Source organism: Monoraphidium neglectum (genome assembly GCF_000611645.1).
Source record: "Monoraphidium neglectum strain SAG 48.87 unplaced genomic scaffold scaffold01268, whole genome shotgun sequence".
Lineage (NCBI taxonomy): Eukaryota > Viridiplantae > Chlorophyta > Chlorophyceae > Sphaeropleales > Selenastraceae > Monoraphidium > Monoraphidium neglectum.
In genome coordinates this window covers 1-15,396 of record NW_014012360.1, presented here as the reverse complement: position 1 = coordinate 15,396, position 15,396 = coordinate 1, and the positions used below count along the sequence as shown (strand labels likewise).

The following is a 15,396-nucleotide window of genomic DNA, read 5'->3' as shown; positions in this document are numbered from 1 at the left end:
TCATGGGGGTTGAGCGTTTGGGGCAGGGGCGGGGCGCCAGGAAGGAGGGGAGCGCGTGGGCGGGTTCAAGTGGTAGCCTTTGGGGGGCAGACGAGCTTGGGATGCAGGGGTGAAGGGTAGAGGGGGTCGGTGAGCGGGACCTTCCGTTCTGGGGACGTGGGAGGGCCGGCCGCGCCGCAGTTGCGGGGTCGCGCGAGCCGGCAGGGCTCCAGGGCCGCGAGCAACGCGCGGTGCCGCCGCCGGCAGCATTGCTGGGCCTTAAATGCATGGGTGATGCACCAACGGCATGGAGCGCAGCTGCGGCCGGCGGTGCACCCTCTCGACCCCCTCCCGAACCCGCACCCTCCCCGCCCCCTCTTCACGGCGCCCCACCAGGGAAGTCGGTGACGTAAGCAGCGATGGCGCCCTGCAGGTGTTGGTTTTGAGGGCGCGCCCATGCCGGTGAGCAGGCGCATCAGCGACCGCCCGCCCCGTCCGCGCTTGGTGAGGCGACCGCACGCCGCCGTTCAGCGCTGCGTTTTGCGCGGTCAGAGCCACACAGGGGCCGGCAGCGGCAGGCGGCGACCGCGAGGCGGCCACCTGCGGATCACGGGCCCTCCCTGTGCCAAGGCATTGCACCCCCTGGCCCGCCCCCATGCCATTCCCAGCCCTGGCAGTGCCCTCAAAGACCCCGAGCGCCCTCCCTACAGCCGCACCCGACCCTCCACGCCCCGCCGCGCCGCCCCGCCGCCACTCGCCGCCACTCGCCCTCCATAAACCCCAACCCCCTCCCTCACCGAGCGCACGTCCCGCACTGCAGCCGCCTGGTCGCGGTACTCCACCATGGACGCCTGCAGACTGTTGGCCACGCCGTCGTTCGAGGCGCGGAAGTACCTGCGGCGGGGGGCGCGATGGGGGGAGGGATGAGGCGCACGACAGGCTCTCCCGCGAGGGCCGCAGTCAGCGCCGCGCGCGCACTGCACACACCGCCCTCGTTCCCACGAGATTTCCGGCCTTAGAGCAAACCAAAGCCTCCCGCCATTGCGTGTCCCAGCAGCCCGGTAGGGGCCGAGCAGAGGGGGTTGAAGCGCTCGGTCAAACCCGGTCAAACCCTGTCAAACCGCACCCACTTGCTGACCGACGAGTCGAAGGGCACCCCGAACATGTTGCCGGAGCGCTTCAGGTCGGCGAGCGTCTGGATGGAGACGCCCAGGCGCGACACGGTCAGGTTGGCGGTCAGGTTCGCGGTGTAAGCCGAGAGCGTGATGACGCTGTCATGTTTGGGGGTGGGGAGGGGGGAGGGTTGCAGGTGTGAGCCGAGAGCGTGATGACGCTGTTGTTCAACCAGGTATTGTTTGGGGTTGGGGGAAAAGGGTCAGGGGAGAGGGGGGCAGGGTCGCAGGGGAGGGGTGTCCGCCGTGGGCGCGTGCGCCTGGCCGACGGCGCGCCTGCGCGCAGGGAGGTCGCTGCCGGGGAGGTGTGCCGCCGCGCCTGCCCCGGTCCTCTGCTCCCAACGCGCGTCAGCAGCAGGGGGGCCCTGCCAGCCAACGCAAGGCAGCCTCGCAGCATGCAGCTGGCGGGAGGGACGGGAGTGAGAGCATGTGCGCGTGTGCGTGCGCCACAACACGGCCCAACACAAGCTGTGTGCCCAAAACGCGCGAGCGCGCCCCGAAACACTAGATACAAAAAGACGTCAACCTGCGCGACATCAACGCGCGCGCACACACACACACACACACACACACACACACACACACACACACACACACGCCTGAATATGGCCCAGCAGAGGTACAGCAGCTTCACCGCCCAGCTGTGCGACGAGGGCGCGCCCCCCTGACCCACAAGTAGGAACGTCGTCTCTATGCCGTGCTGCATAACGCGCTCGTGGCGCCGCCGCCGCGGCGCCTCGCGCCCGAGGCCATACTGCCGCTCCAGCGCGGCGTGGCGCGCGCGGCGCGTCCAGGAGTGCAGCAGTGTGGCCGTCAGAATGACCGCCGCGAGGGCCGCCAGGATCAGCAGCCAGGTGTCCCTCTGGGGTGGGGTTGGGTTTGAGGTTTGTGGATTTTTTGTGGGGTTAGGTGGGCAGGGCGGGTATCACGGAGTTCAAGAGGTTGCAGTGTTGCGTGGCAGGGCCGGTTTTGGATATTGGGTTGAGTGGTGGGGTTGCACGGCGATTTTGAAATATCACATTGATAAGATCGTGGATTTGGGTCAAAGAGATAAAGGTTGAAAAGCGGTCATCGGCTTTGGGGTCGCATTCGAATTTGGCAAAGTTGTTGAGGAAGTTCAGGGAGCAGGGTGGGAACTATTGGGGGAATTCTCCTGGCGTCGCGTGCATGGCTGAGGGGCAGCAGGGGCTGCGCCTGGGGGTTGGGGGCGCCGCGGGCCGGCTCGCCCGCCAAGCGGTGCGCGACGCGGAGGGTGCTTGACGCAGCCCCCCATGCCGAGGCCCTTCGCCCAAAAAGTTTCTACGGAGACGCGGCCTTGGGCGCAACCGCCAGCCCCAGCCCCTGCTGCCCCTGCTGCTGCCCCTGACCCACCCCCTTAACCCGACCCCGTCGCCACCCATCCTGCTTGTCAAAAAGGCATCCACTCCAAATAAAACCCCCCTGCCCACCTGGAAGGGCAGCAGGAACGAGTAGGCGTTGTCCTGCTGTGTGATCTTGACCAACATGGCGTAACCCGAGTCGAGGAACGGCACGGTCGCGCTGATGGCCTGGCTGCGCGCGCTGGTGAGCGTCAGCGGGAACATCGCCAGGTCAGCGCGCCGCGCGGTGAGCTCGCCCATGACGCCGCTCCAGCTGCCATTGGCGAGGAGGGAGCCGCCGCCGCCCTACAAGGGGGGGCGAGGGGTGAGGTAGGTGCGATGGCGTCAGGAGACACACGTGGAGAGACACCTGAGGTTGGGGCGCCTCCCCAGCCGCCGGCTCCAGGCAGTGGTCTCGCGGGTTCGCAAAGCGCCTGCGGGGACGCGGCCCGTGGCACAGCGGGCTGGTGCGCAGCGGCCGCACGCAGGGCCCAGGCGCTCGCAGGAGGCGCGCCCGGCATAGCGGCCCCCGCGGCGCTGCCATGGCCTTCGGGGGTCCGACGCACGCCGCTTCAACTTCAGCGCCCGACGGCCGGGCGCAGGCGTGCTCGCGTGCACTCTGACCCACCGAGGGGAGCTGGTACAGCTGGTAGGGGCGGTTGATCCGCGCGGCCTCCAGCATCCGCGGCAGCAGCTCTATCAGCATGCCGGAGTAGGAGACCGAGCCGTTTTCAGCCTCCCGTATGAAAACCAGGGGCGGGCGGTGGGCGACGACCACTCGCAACGCTGCGGCGGCGGCGCCCCTCGCTGCGGTTGCGGCGGGCTGCAGGGCCATGGCCGCGGTGGCGTTGGATGGATTCATGATCCCGGGTTATCCAGGCCGGCGCTGCGTGGAGGGGTTGCGTGCTTCTGACAGCTCGGGGTGCGTCACATGCAGCGCCGGTGCCGCGTCAGCCACTTGAGCGGATTGAGTGCTGGACAGCCGCACGTCGGCCGAATGCGTCTGCTGATGCGGCCCTCGTTGTTTCCGTATACCAGCGACAACTCTCGTAGGCTTCGTCGAGGCCGCACACCCAGTTGGGCGACGGAGCCCAAGCGAGAGCTCTCAAGGTCCCAGTCTTGTCGTGTAAAGCATGTTTGTCAACTTTTCGGCGAGCGCATTGTGCTTTGCGGTGCAATTCAAAGACCAGTCGCCAGGTAAAGCACTAGCGCGTACACTGACAGCATCTCTGCACACAGTGCCGCTGTTGGGCCGTGCCCAACAGCATCATGAGCAGCACCCGGCCATGACAAACAGCGCTTAGATTGCAGCTCTCCAGCTCGAAGCCATCTCATCCCATACGGATGAATTTGTTAGCGGTTCCTCAGGCCGCTGCCGGCCCCACAGCAGGCACTCAACGCCGCCATGGTCCTTATGACATGATCCATGTATGCCTGCCGGATGGCGCACCGCAGTCCACCGCACCGACACCAGGGGAGCCCTGGAAGGGCCACCCATGCCACCACACTGGAGGGCACGCCCGTTCCCCCTGCTCGTACCACTCACGCTGGAATGTGGGAAGCCATGACCTGGTTAGCTGGCGCCTTGCAACCATTTCGGTGCCCAGGGCACCTGCAGCCCCCAAGAACGCCTCTGTTCTATGGCTGTCTCACCTCTGTTGCATGGCTGTCTCACCAATTTGATTGGAGATGTTTGATCTCCAATTTGCTGCTTGCGTACTAGATAAGCATGTGCTGGTTGCCTGAACAACAAGGGCCTTGGTGAAGAAGAGCTTCCCTGATTACAAGTAGGCGGCACGCGTTGATATCACATCACCACAAGAACAAATTGGTGGGTTGCATAGCTTTGCTGCCCCTCGCCAGCGACTGGACAACCGGGGGAAACATGCGGTGCCGATGCTGGCACGGACGCCGGCGTCTGTGCGACACCACATACAGAGGCGAGGCTTCACCAGCAGCCGCCCTTTTCGAAAGAAACGCGTGGCAGGGAGGAGTTCAGTTGAACTTAGTCGGCACTTTCCAGGGGCGTTTTCAGCCCACTGGCATCCTTGCGGAAGTCGCAGTGCCATCATGCCCAGCCGTGGGTCTGCCGGCACTGAGCCTGCAGCCAGCTCCAGAAATCAGTTATCATAGCCGTGACGCCGGCAGCGGCGCCCGGCCGCCAGCACGGCCCCTCGCCCGCAGCGCGCTCCCGCTGCCGCCGTCAGCCTGCGCCTGGAGCACACCCAGGAAAAACTCCCGCGCATCAGATGCCACCCCCTCCGGGTCCTGCAGCGGCCCAAAATGGGACAGGCGGGGGTAGCGGCGCACGAGCGAAGCCGGCAGCGCCTCAGCCAGCCGCTCGCCGAGCAGCGGCAGCTGCCCGTGGATGTTGCCGCCGTCGCCGCCGCCGCTGCCGTCGGCCCCCTTGGGTTGGGGCTGCGCGTTGCCGCCGCTGCCCGTGCTGCTGCTGGTTGTGCTGCTGCGGCTCGGCTGGCCGCTGCCGCTGCTGCTGGCACCGCTGCTGCCCACGGCGCCCACAGCCACCATGACGGGGCAGCGCACGCGCTCTGTGCGGATGGGGATGCACTCGCCGACCGCCGTAAACCAGGCCGCCTCGGTCTCCGGCGCGCATTTCAGCTGCCAGAGCTGCTCGCCGCCCCCGCTGCTGCTGCTGCCGCCGCCGTCCGCGGCAGCAGCTCGCCGCAGGCCGTGCCGCAGGTACGCGCGGAGCGCATCAGGGTGCAACGAGCTGAAAGGCAGCTTGCTGCCGAGCCGATCGAGCGCCTCCTGCGGGCTGGCGAAGCCACTCCGCCGCTTGCGCGCCATCCCGGCCAGCACCTCCCACGCAGACTGGCGCGCCGGGCTGCCGACCGCCTCTGGCGCCGGGGCGGCCACGGGTTCGAATGCGAATATTGCTGCAAAGAGCCCGGGGTGCGCCGCCTCCGCGGACAGCGCGAGCGCGCCGCCGAGCGAGTGACCCAGGCAGAGGCAGCGGCCACGCAGGCCTGCTCTGACCACCACATCGAATAGAAGCTGCACTGCAGAGTCAATTACGGCGCTTTGGGGCCCAGACTCGGAGGCATCGCCGTGCCCTGGTAGATCGAGCGCTATGCAGCGGAAGGCACCCAGTGCAGGTGTCATGGGCTCGAATACACGTGCGTGGAATCCGTTGGCGTGCAGCAGGAGCAATGGGGGGCCATCGATCGAGCCCCCCAATTCGTATATGCGCAAGGCGTGCGTCATTGCTGAAGTTACATTTTCTTGCGTGCTCTACGCAATTCACGCCATCGTTATGTATGGATCAGAGCGCAAGAGGCAGCCACTCGTCGAGTCATCACCATCACCATCACGATGCTGGTGGGGATGACTTCAAAGCCGCGTGCCGCAACATCCCGTCAGATCTACGTGACTACAACTAGTGTTGACCCAGCAAAGCGTGTCAAACCGAATCTTGCGTGTTCCGCAAATCCGCGTTGACCCTGGCAGCTCTCTTCGTCCCACAACTGCGCTTCAGCTACAGCATGACTTAGTAATACAGCGCATTTGTGACGTATAGAGATGAGCACTGCAGTCTTTGGCGTTAGCGCCGAGCGATTTGCGTCGCCTTACAGCGGCGCCAGCCGCTGCGCCGCTGCTGCTGAGGCTGGCCCAGGGCCGGGGTCACACACTTACGAGCTCCAATGGGCCCGACCGACGTCCATGTCCAGCAAGGGATACGGGGGACTTGCGTCTCGCACGAACCGGCTGAACGGCAGGCTCAAGTACTCGGGGCCAGGTGAACAGTTTCGGGGGGCGTGCCTGCAGAGAGGCGAGCATATCAACGGTTCGCGGGCGTTGAATGCCAAAAGGGTGCATCTACTCCGAAGGCGTAATTCGCAACATGCAGTTATGGTTTCAACTGCGCTGCACCTTGCGTGTGCGCTCGGTCGGACACTCCGCAGGCCCAGGGGCGTACACCGCAAGCAGCGCCTCCCTGCTACTGGGGCAACGGCCATGCTCGTCACCCGCTGCCACGGCAGCAAGCAATACTGCCACAGCGCCGGCGTTTGGCCGTACACTTCCAAGGGCAGCAACCGCAGCGGCGGTAGCAGCGGCACCAGCGGCACAGGATCCTCATCAAATGTCTCGGCCGGACGGTGGTCCTGCTGGAGGGGGGTTTGAGGCTCTTGACCCAACCTTCAGCTGCGCAGCCGTGATAGGCAGCAGCAGCGCGCTTGCGTTGGCAGCACATGCCTCAGTAGCACCTGCCACCACCAGAACAGGCGACCCGCTTGGTTGGACGGACGCGGGCAGCCGTTGGGCACGTGGTGGGGCGCGCGCGGGCGCGTCATCAGCATTCAAAGCGCCACCCCGCAACTTCCAGCTGCAGCCGTGCCCTGCTGGTGACGCCGCACCGCCTCCGACTCGGTACGACGTGCCCTGCCATTGGGGCAGCCCCGGCACGGCGCAGCAGCAGCAGCGACGGCGGTGGCATCAGCACAGCACTGCTGGCACGGCAGGTGGCCCGCTGGCTGGGCGCAACTACTGCGATGCCAGGGGATGCAGTGCTGCTGTCCCAGCGCATGCTGCAATGCAAGCCGCAGACATCAGCGCGCGCATGTGCAGCGCAGTGTTTGGCGGTGGCCCGTCTTTGACCAGCGTGTCCCAGCAGCGCCAGGCCACGCAGTCAAGGCAGCAGGCGCCCGGCAGCGGCTGCTCATCGGGCCGCCTGCAGCCGCCCCCGCCGCCCGCGTTCCACCCGCGCCAGGCGGAGCAGTCGAAGGGCAAGCCTGCAGCCGGCATGGCGAACAGGCAGCAGGAGGGCGGGGCCTGCCGCGTCTCTACCAGCGCTCCCTGTGGCGGTTGTGGAGGCGGCGTTGCTGTGACGAGTGCATTCAAGAGCACCTCAGACCGGCAGGCGAGCTGGCTGCTTCTTGCTACTGGGGGCCCAGGCCCTGCATATTATCGTCCACAGTCACCGCCAGGAAGACAGTCGTTTCATGCGAACTTACATCAAGGGCAGCTAGGCGGCAGACTGGTTTGAGCTGCCTGCTTGTATAATTGTATCATCTGCAGGGCTGTTCTGCATACATTGCAGCAAGTTCCGCAATTACAAAGCCGCCCAGTCCAATGTTTCAATGGTAACTTGGTGCACATCACGATCAGTCTCGCACTTGTGAGCTTGAAGAAGGACGAAATCAACGGGGGCAGCCACGAGGCGCAGCTCCCAGCAATAGCAGGAGGCTAGCTTAAACGGCGGCCGCCATGGCGTTGTCGTGTACGGCACGAGCGCCAAGGGCGCAAGCGCGCGGCTGCGCGTTTGTCGGGGGACCTGGCGCGTTCAGTGACACATCGGCCACTGAGTACACCCTGGTACATTTGTGGAAGTCAGATTCATACACTTATCGTATCCCACACCGCATGCGCCTGGGTTGGAAAATCTAAGGGTGAACGCCTGCCAAACAAATGCTCACCGCACAGTGATCGTGTCCAATTGTATGATTTACATGTTGCGTGTATTCAACCTGTAGAGCCAGTCCCCTTTTGTTACGTGCACGACCCGCAATTGTGTGGAGAAGCGCAAGCCCCACCAATTTCTAGCAATGTGGCGCCACAGCACACGTATAGAGAGCTCCAACAACGTGGCGAACGCGGCCCCCCGGCACGTTGCTGCCGCGGCGCGAGTGCGCCGCCCCGCGGGGCGCATCGTGTGCGCGCTGCCCCCTGCGCGGAGCGGCGGCGAGCCGCTCTTTGCACGCCCAGACTTCGCCATGGAAGGCTCCGCGAAGGATTGGGACCCCGCCAGCGCGCTGCGCAGCTATGCGGCCGCCGCGGCGCAGCACCCGAGGCTCTACACACTCACCCTGAGCCACCAGCTCCGTCAGCAGTACGCCAGCGCGGCCGAGGCCGCCGCCGCTGCTGATGAGCACGCGGCCGCAGCTCTCGACCAGCACCAGGCGGCCACTCGCTCCTTCTGGGACGAGATCCTTTAGGCAGCCTCCGCGTCCGGCGCCACCCATTCGTGGCAGCTGGCCGGGCGCCCAGCAATTGGGCGTTTAGGCACTTGAGATTGGGGCGAGAGAGGGATTCGGAGACATCAGTGACAGGCGGTTGAGCGCAGCATGCTCTTTGCAGGGTATGCGTGAGAGAGTTTGGCGCCTCAGTCCTACGAGAGGCCCAACGCAACATGCTGCCGCGCGGGCACAACAAGGACTTGTTTGTCGCGGTGGGCATGCGTCGTGCTGAGTGAAGTGACTTGCGAGTGAGCGCGATTGGACATGTGTCGTCCTCTGCAACAGATGACCTATATTTTCCACCTTGGTCGCCATATTGGCTGCCAGTTGTTGCGTCACTGCCGCCTGCACGCCGTGGTGTGGGACACCGCCTGAGGACAAGGCGAGAACCTGCTTTGCGGCTTCATGCACACACATTGGTGTGCATAAGCATGCACACACGCGCCCGTACATTGCAGAAGGCCCCGGCAGCCGTGTACGCGGTTCAGCGGCTGTTTCCTTTGGCTGTTGCACCCGTCGTGCGTCCGCCTGCTGCTTTGCTTGAGTGAATGCACGCTCTGATACGTGTTAGGGAGGAGCAACCTCTTGTCACTATGAGTGTATATTGGACACTCCAAGTTCAGCTGCAGTTTTTGGGGCGGGTTTGGACTGCTCCATACCCACGGCCGCAGCCCAGCTCTCTTTGATTTCAGATTTTTGATGGGAGCGCCGGTGCCTTTTTCGCGCATCGGGCTCCCACGGACTGGCTGCCTGTTGTACCACCACCCAGCTTCATGTGTGCGGCCAATCGCGCCCAAGCACAACTGATGTAAACATTTGTTGTCGATGCTGCAAATTATGTGGCGGCAACTCGCAACCTTAGCTCCGGCGACAGGGTTGGGGCACACGAGCAGCAGCAGACGGACTTCCTGTCGCTGCGGGACCAGGTCGAAGCGATTTCAGGCAGCAATTAGCAGGGGTGTGCCCAACAACATTTGTCAGGGTCTGCAAAGTCTCTCTGTTGCTCCGCTGTCATTCAGCCACATCACAGCATAAACAAGCCGTGTGGCGCGCCCCCCGGCTGTCCAAGAGTCGCAGACCTTTGCCTTTGCATCCGTGATGATGTGGCGGCTGTGGTTGAGGCCAACGTTCGTGCACAACCTTAGAAAATCACTCCACCACCAAAATGCACGCATCTTGCAGAAGCTTGGTGGCGGCAGTGGGGCGTGCTTCCGGCGGACAGGTGGCCCCTGGGGCCTGGATGACTGAAGGTGCTGCGCCGTTCAGGGTGTGAGAAGCCAGGAAGCCGAATGGACCCATGCAGGCTCGCACTCCTCTGGCGCTGATAAATTGTTACATCAACCAAAATCGTCGTACTAGAGCCGCTAGTAACTCATATACGCTTCCGCACCCAACGACACAAGACTGTAAGCTCTCTCGCCCGCCCCTGAGAGACGCGGCTCTTCAACAACGGGAGCGCCATGCACGTGTTCAGGCGTTACATAGTGCTCGCGCTTCTGGTCGGGGCCACAGGTGCATTGCATGGCAGGCGGGGCGCGACCTGTTGTCGCTGTGAAGGGGGCGTGCGCACCGGGAAGATGAGCTGGGCCGCACACCTATTACGTCACAGCCTATCAGGGCATATGTATGCATGTGTGCTCAGTTGACTGACCATCATGCAAGCACTCTCCACACATGCCGATGGCTGACACACGCCAACCTCACTGGTGTCCCACCCGACTTCGCCGTGCTGCCGCAGGCCATGCGCTGGCCCTGACCACCAGCGGGGCCGGTAGGGGTGTGCACGGGCAGCTCGGGAGCGTCGAGGTTTGGAGCTGGAGGCGCGCTCTCTTGACAGACAACGAGATCTCTGGCTCCTCCGCCACGTCAGGTGACAGCACCAGTGCAGCTGCGTCCAGCCCAAGCACCGAAGCCACCAGCGCAGACCCCCTGGACGAAGCCGTTAACGACGCCGGTGACGACGCTGGTGACAACGCTGGTGACAACGCTGGTGACAACGCTGACGCCGCACCAGCGCCGAAGCCGCCGCCGGCGCAGCTGGACAGGCACCAGGCGCAGCTGCAGGCGCTGCTGGCGATCGCCGCAGCGGCAGACACCGCAGGCAGGCTCCCTGGCTGGACGGCAGCCGCCGGGGCAGGCACGGGTTACTGCAACTTTTACGGTGTCTTCTGCGATATTGGGGGCAATGTCGCCGCAATCGACATGCAGAGGACAGCGAGCGCGCTGCCGCCTGGGCAGCTTCTCAAGGCTCTCCCCTGGCTGACCGCCATCGCGTTTGGCGGCCCGGGTGCCAACCTCGCGGGCACACTGCCAGCTGATTGGGCAAGCTTGACGAAGCTGGAGGACATCAAAGTGACAGAGAGCAGCGTCACTGGGCCGATCCCTAAGGAGTGGACGGCGTTAACACGCCTGACAGGCCTGCACCTGAAGTGAGCACTGGACAAGGGGTGGAGGCATTGGTTGGTTGAGGCTGGGGGTTGCGCGTGCTCCTTGCAACAGCTCAGTTGTACCGACTGCCTTGAGGCTTCCTTGCTCCTGCTCATTGATCCCAACACATACCTCACAACTTGTTCTCTGCATGCATTCCTCTTCCCCCCCCCTGAACACCAACAGCAAGAACAAGCTCACCGGCACGCTGAGCCCCGAGTTTGGGACCGCTTGGCAGGCTATCGAGCGGATCGAGGTGTCGCGCAACGCATTTGTGGGTCCCTTGCCTGCAGAGTGGGCCAAGATGCGGCGCCTGAAGTCCTTGTACGCAAAGTGAGTATTGGATGGTGGCTTTTCCAGAGGGCCAGGGACGCAACAGCTCAACCTCGTGCAGCTTTGTTCGGCGCTCGTGCGGGGCAGGCGTGCAGGCTTCTGAGACGCATCAAATTGCAATCAAAGGAGGAGTGCCTGATCCTTCCATGCAGGGCTATCTGAACTGATTCCCCGCAGCGATGCTGGTCGTCGGCGCCTTTGCCTTGCCGCCGTACCTCCAGGCAAACCCAGGTCCTGATGGCTTCACTGCGCACCCCCCCCCCTCCAATACCCTCTCGCAGTGTTAATCAGCTCACCGGCACCCTGAGCCCCGCGTTTGGTGAGGGGTGGTCGTCAGCCCTGCAGGAGCTGGGCCTTGACTCCAACAAGTTCACAGGCCCTCTGCCGCCAGACTGGTCCAAGATGAGCCGGCTGACGCGGCTGTCGCTCTCGTGAGTGCCGCCTCAAGTTTGAAAAGCTGTTAGTTTTATGGCGTGGGAATGGCAATCGCAAAACTGTGGGCTTTTGTGTCGGTACAACACTGCAAGCGGGTTTACCGCACGCTGGTTTTGGGGGGCGAATGACGGACATGTCAGCAAATGAATCTTGCACACGATTGGGCTATTACGTACTAGCGCTTGTCATAGCATGACTCTCCAAATTTCCAAACCATCTCGTCCCCGACTCATCCTTTCAAACCATCTCGTCCCCAACTCACTCTCGACAGTGATAACAAGCTGACGGGCCCAGTGCCTGAGTCCTGGGGAATCCTGTGGGGGACGCTTTTGGAGCTGTACCTCAGCAACAATATTGGCATGACAGGTTGTCTGCCAAAGGGGCTGCAGGCCTCAAGGCTGTACCAGGTGTGCAGTGGCACCAGCATAAAGTGCACCGGTTGCTGATGGACTGGCGGCCGCTGAGTCAGCCATGCAAAAATAGTTTTTGTTGCTGTATCGCACTGATGCGCCTGCGATTCTTCAAACGTGCTACCTTGAGCTGGGGCGGACTCTTCTAGAGCTACTTCCTGGCAATAAAATCAGTCTGGCCGTCGATTGGTTGCCTGCCCCGGGGGGTGCAGGCTGTGAGGTTCTAACAGGTGTGTAGCGGCGCCGCACCAGCATCAATTGCACTACTGACTGCTGATTCAGGGGGGGAATGGCGGCTGTTGCTACAGCCATGCATGCAAAGTCTTGCACACGCTCCATGCACCTGGCTGAAGACACTGTGCTGAGATTGGTTGTGCTTGGGACACAGCCACTTTACTGGAAGGTTTGCGTTGGATTTACTGCAATCTGTTGTAAGATACCCTGTGCACCCTCGCAATTGGGTGATAGAAAGGAGTGCTAGAAAAGAGCGCGGGCGCGGCATACACATGTGATTTGTGCTGCGGCCAGCTGACGTGCCAAAGTGTGGTGCTGTTGTCCATCCTCCTGCACATCCAATACGTCATTCAAAAACCGGCTGCTGATGGCCAAGCAGAACACAACGGCCAGAGAAGGTTGAATGTCATTTCACAAGCACCTCCTAATGGCGAGAGGTGGGCACTTTGCGTGGTGACATGCACCGGGTGACCAGCCCTCTCGGCGCGGTAGAATACAGATGGAGCAGGAGGTGAATTCTTTTTCCTGCGATGAGGCATTATCCAGGTGCAGACCAGGCAGTTGCAGGTGCCCACAGGTCTCAGGTGCAGGACAGTCGTGCGGGTCGGTACGACACACTCAACAGGCAGGTTTGCATTGCCAGCTCTCATTGCTCAACCCACAGCTCGATTTTCTGGGTCCTGTCAGCTGTGAGGCCCTCTGTTATATTTCTTCCAACTCAAGCAGTTCTTAAGCCTGGTCTCTACGTGACAGAGCGCGCATGCAGGTCAAGCTGCCAGCACTATCTGCCCATCTCGCACCAGCTGCAGGCAGCACATGCAGCAGCATACTATTGGGAACATGCAGGATTCAGCTGGGCATGTACAGATGTGCCTGGTGGCATGGGCTAACATGTCAGCAAGCGCGTTGGCGGACAGGCAGTCACTCAGGCAGGCCCCAAGGACTGTCGGGCAAAACTGCAGACACGCAAAAATACCAATCCAATTTCAAATGGGAAGTCATCCTGACTCCAAACCAACGATGAGAATAGTAGGATGAGAATAGTAGGGCGCGAGCGAACCACGCTCGCAGGAACCTGTGCAGATATGGTCAACACAGAAATGCGCCCGCTCCCAGCCCAGACCCGCGAGACAGCTCGTATGCTAGGTTGTGATTGCAAGATTGTACCAGCTGTCTGGCTGGTGCCCAATCCCTGCTCACGTGTGGTCACAGGGTGAGCTCAACCGCAAATCGGCTCAAGGATTCTCTCAGCAACTGCGCATGGAGGCTGCACACGCATGGTCGCAATCTAAATGGCCTTGGGCATGCAGTACAGAAGGGTAGTCACATGCTGTGATGGGCCGTCCTGTTCAAACACCGACGCGCAGCACAGGCCACCTAGGCTCGGCTGCTGATGCCGATGCCCGTCGGCCAGTGTAGGCCGTGACGCAATAGTGTGATGGGCAATGGGTGGATGGGTCAGCAGCATGCGGGCCACAGCACCATCAGGCCCTCTTGTAAGCGTACTTCTGGCTGTACTTGCAGGTGCCGTTGAGAGAAGTGCCAGGGAAGCTGACGGGTGAATACTCCTCGTACACGCTGCCATCAGTCTTGCCCTGTAATAGGTTGGTTGGAGGTTGCGAGAGGTTGATCTCAAGTTGGCGGCAGTGTGGAGCAGAGAAGGGGCAGCGGCGGCAACGCAGGTGCGGGCAGTCCAAGCGGACAGCTTGAAAGCGCACAGTTTGGAGCTGCAGGCAAGCGCGTAAAACATCCAATTCCCCGCACAAACGCGTGGATGGTTCTTGCACAGGCCGCGTACGGCCGATTTCAAACCAAGCCGCATACTTGCCTGAAACACCCACTTGGGGATCACGGTCTGTGGTGGTGACGATTGGATGGATGCGGGTTGAGAGTAGTATGAGTGGATTACAGTATGCACAGGGACTGCTGAGGGTGGGAGGCTGTGCACGGGACGAGCTCCTTAGCCAGCGAGGCAGCAGAGCAGCGGCAGCAGCTGCAGGTGTAGAGTCCTTGCTGCTACGTGCTCCTTACAGAGCATCCAAGTAGCAAATCAGCCGAGCCCGTTCCCTCGATCTGCCCCTCCCTCGCTCATGCCTCCGCAGCTCACGTGCACGCCCCAGTTCTGATCGACGACCTGTGGAGGGGAGGGCAGTTGCTAGGTTGGCGCCATGGCGCGAGCGGCAAGCTATATTCACTGGGGCAGTAGCACCATTAGTAATCGTCCAAGCCCCTGCAGTGAATCACGCAGCGGCTATCGTGACCATCACCTGGGTCACAGCAAAATCCACGCCGCCAGTCATCAGGGAGATGGCATCATCCTCAGCCAACGTCTTGCCAAGCGACTCACTGCAGATTTCAATTGCAATGGATGAGATCAGCGCGTGTCTCCGAAAAATTGTTGCTGCCAACTCATTCAGCAGGTACTCCCTTTGACGGGCACTGCATGAAGATTACGCTTCAGGCCCCACAAAATCAAATAGAGCGACCTTGAGACAGCAACACGCGGCACTCGCTGGCCACCTGCCGGGCAGGCACCACCGTGGTTGATATGCGGACCAACAGCAACCACCTTTGGGGCCCTACCTGAGCTTGAGGAGGAAGTCGCGGGTCTGGATGGCGCTCACGTTGAAGGCCTTGTCCAGGCTGGATTTGGTGGCGATGACGGCCTGCCGTGTTGGAGGGTCGCAGGGCAGCCGGACGCGCAGCTAAGCAACCCGATGGGGAGCTTTGTCCGGCGCTTGCGCACGCGCACGAGCACGCGTGCGTGTGCACACACACACACACACACACACACACACAAACGTACACACACACACACACACAATTGCGCACGCGCGCAACCCCAGGCGCTTCTCCCCGTTACCCCGCGGAATTATGCGCCGCCCCATGGATTCACCATGTCACAATCAAACAACGGCTGCAGGGCGCTTGCGAGCGCGTGCGAGGTTGCAAGCAGCACGGGGCTCTCGCCCTCACCTGAGGGTTGAGCACTGCGGGCTCTGCGGTGGCGTTGGCTCCTGGCGTGGCGCTGTAGAGCTCCTTGATGTAGTCCAGGTAGGTATGGCCCTAGGGC

At 62.4% G+C, this 15,396-nt stretch overlaps 5 protein-coding genes across 5 annotated transcripts; 2 read left to right on the top strand and 3 right to left on the bottom strand.

The window, feature by feature from the left end:
* Nucleotides 1-358: 358 nt before the first annotated feature.
* MNEG_7263 (hypothetical protein) lies at nt 359-3,215 on the bottom strand (the record flags this gene model as incomplete). Its single annotated transcript, XM_014044268.1, has 6 exons — nt 359-406; nt 777-873; nt 1,110-1,250; nt 1,835-2,013; nt 2,600-2,815; nt 3,138-3,215. The coding sequence occupies 6 exons, from the start codon at nt 3,213-3,215 to the stop codon at nt 359-361; spliced, it is 759 nt and encodes a 252-aa protein (XP_013899722.1).
* Nucleotides 3,216-4,636: 1,421 nt separating this feature from the next.
* On the bottom strand, nt 4,637-5,317 carry MNEG_7262 (hypothetical protein; the record flags this gene model as incomplete). Its single annotated transcript, XM_014044267.1, has 1 exon — nt 4,637-5,317. The coding sequence occupies one exon, from the start codon at nt 5,315-5,317 to the stop codon at nt 4,637-4,639; it is 681 nt and encodes a 226-aa protein (XP_013899721.1).
* A 2,924-nt stretch (nt 5,318-8,241) lies between these two features.
* MNEG_7261 (hypothetical protein) lies at nt 8,242-8,463 on the top strand (the record flags this gene model as incomplete). The annotated part of the gene is made up of 1 exon (XM_014044266.1): nt 8,242-8,463. The coding sequence occupies one exon, from the start codon at nt 8,242-8,244 to the stop codon at nt 8,461-8,463; it is 222 nt and encodes a 73-aa protein (XP_013899720.1).
* A 2,599-nt stretch (nt 8,464-11,062) lies between these two features.
* MNEG_7260 (surface antigen-like protein) lies at nt 11,063-11,679 on the top strand (the record flags this gene model as incomplete). The annotated part of the gene is made up of 2 exons (XM_014044265.1): nt 11,063-11,244; nt 11,526-11,679. 2 exons carry the CDS (start codon nt 11,063-11,065, stop codon nt 11,677-11,679), a joined length of 336 nt encoding a protein of 111 aa, XP_013899719.1.
* A 2,128-nt stretch (nt 11,680-13,807) lies between these two features.
* On the bottom strand, nt 13,808-15,222 carry MNEG_7259 (hypothetical protein; the record flags this gene model as incomplete). Its single annotated transcript, XM_014044264.1, has 5 exons — nt 13,808-13,918; nt 14,431-14,457; nt 14,591-14,669; nt 14,907-14,989; nt 15,220-15,222. The coding sequence occupies 5 exons, from the start codon at nt 15,220-15,222 to the stop codon at nt 13,808-13,810; spliced, it is 303 nt and encodes a 100-aa protein (XP_013899718.1).
* Nucleotides 15,223-15,396: the final 174 nt, after the last annotated feature.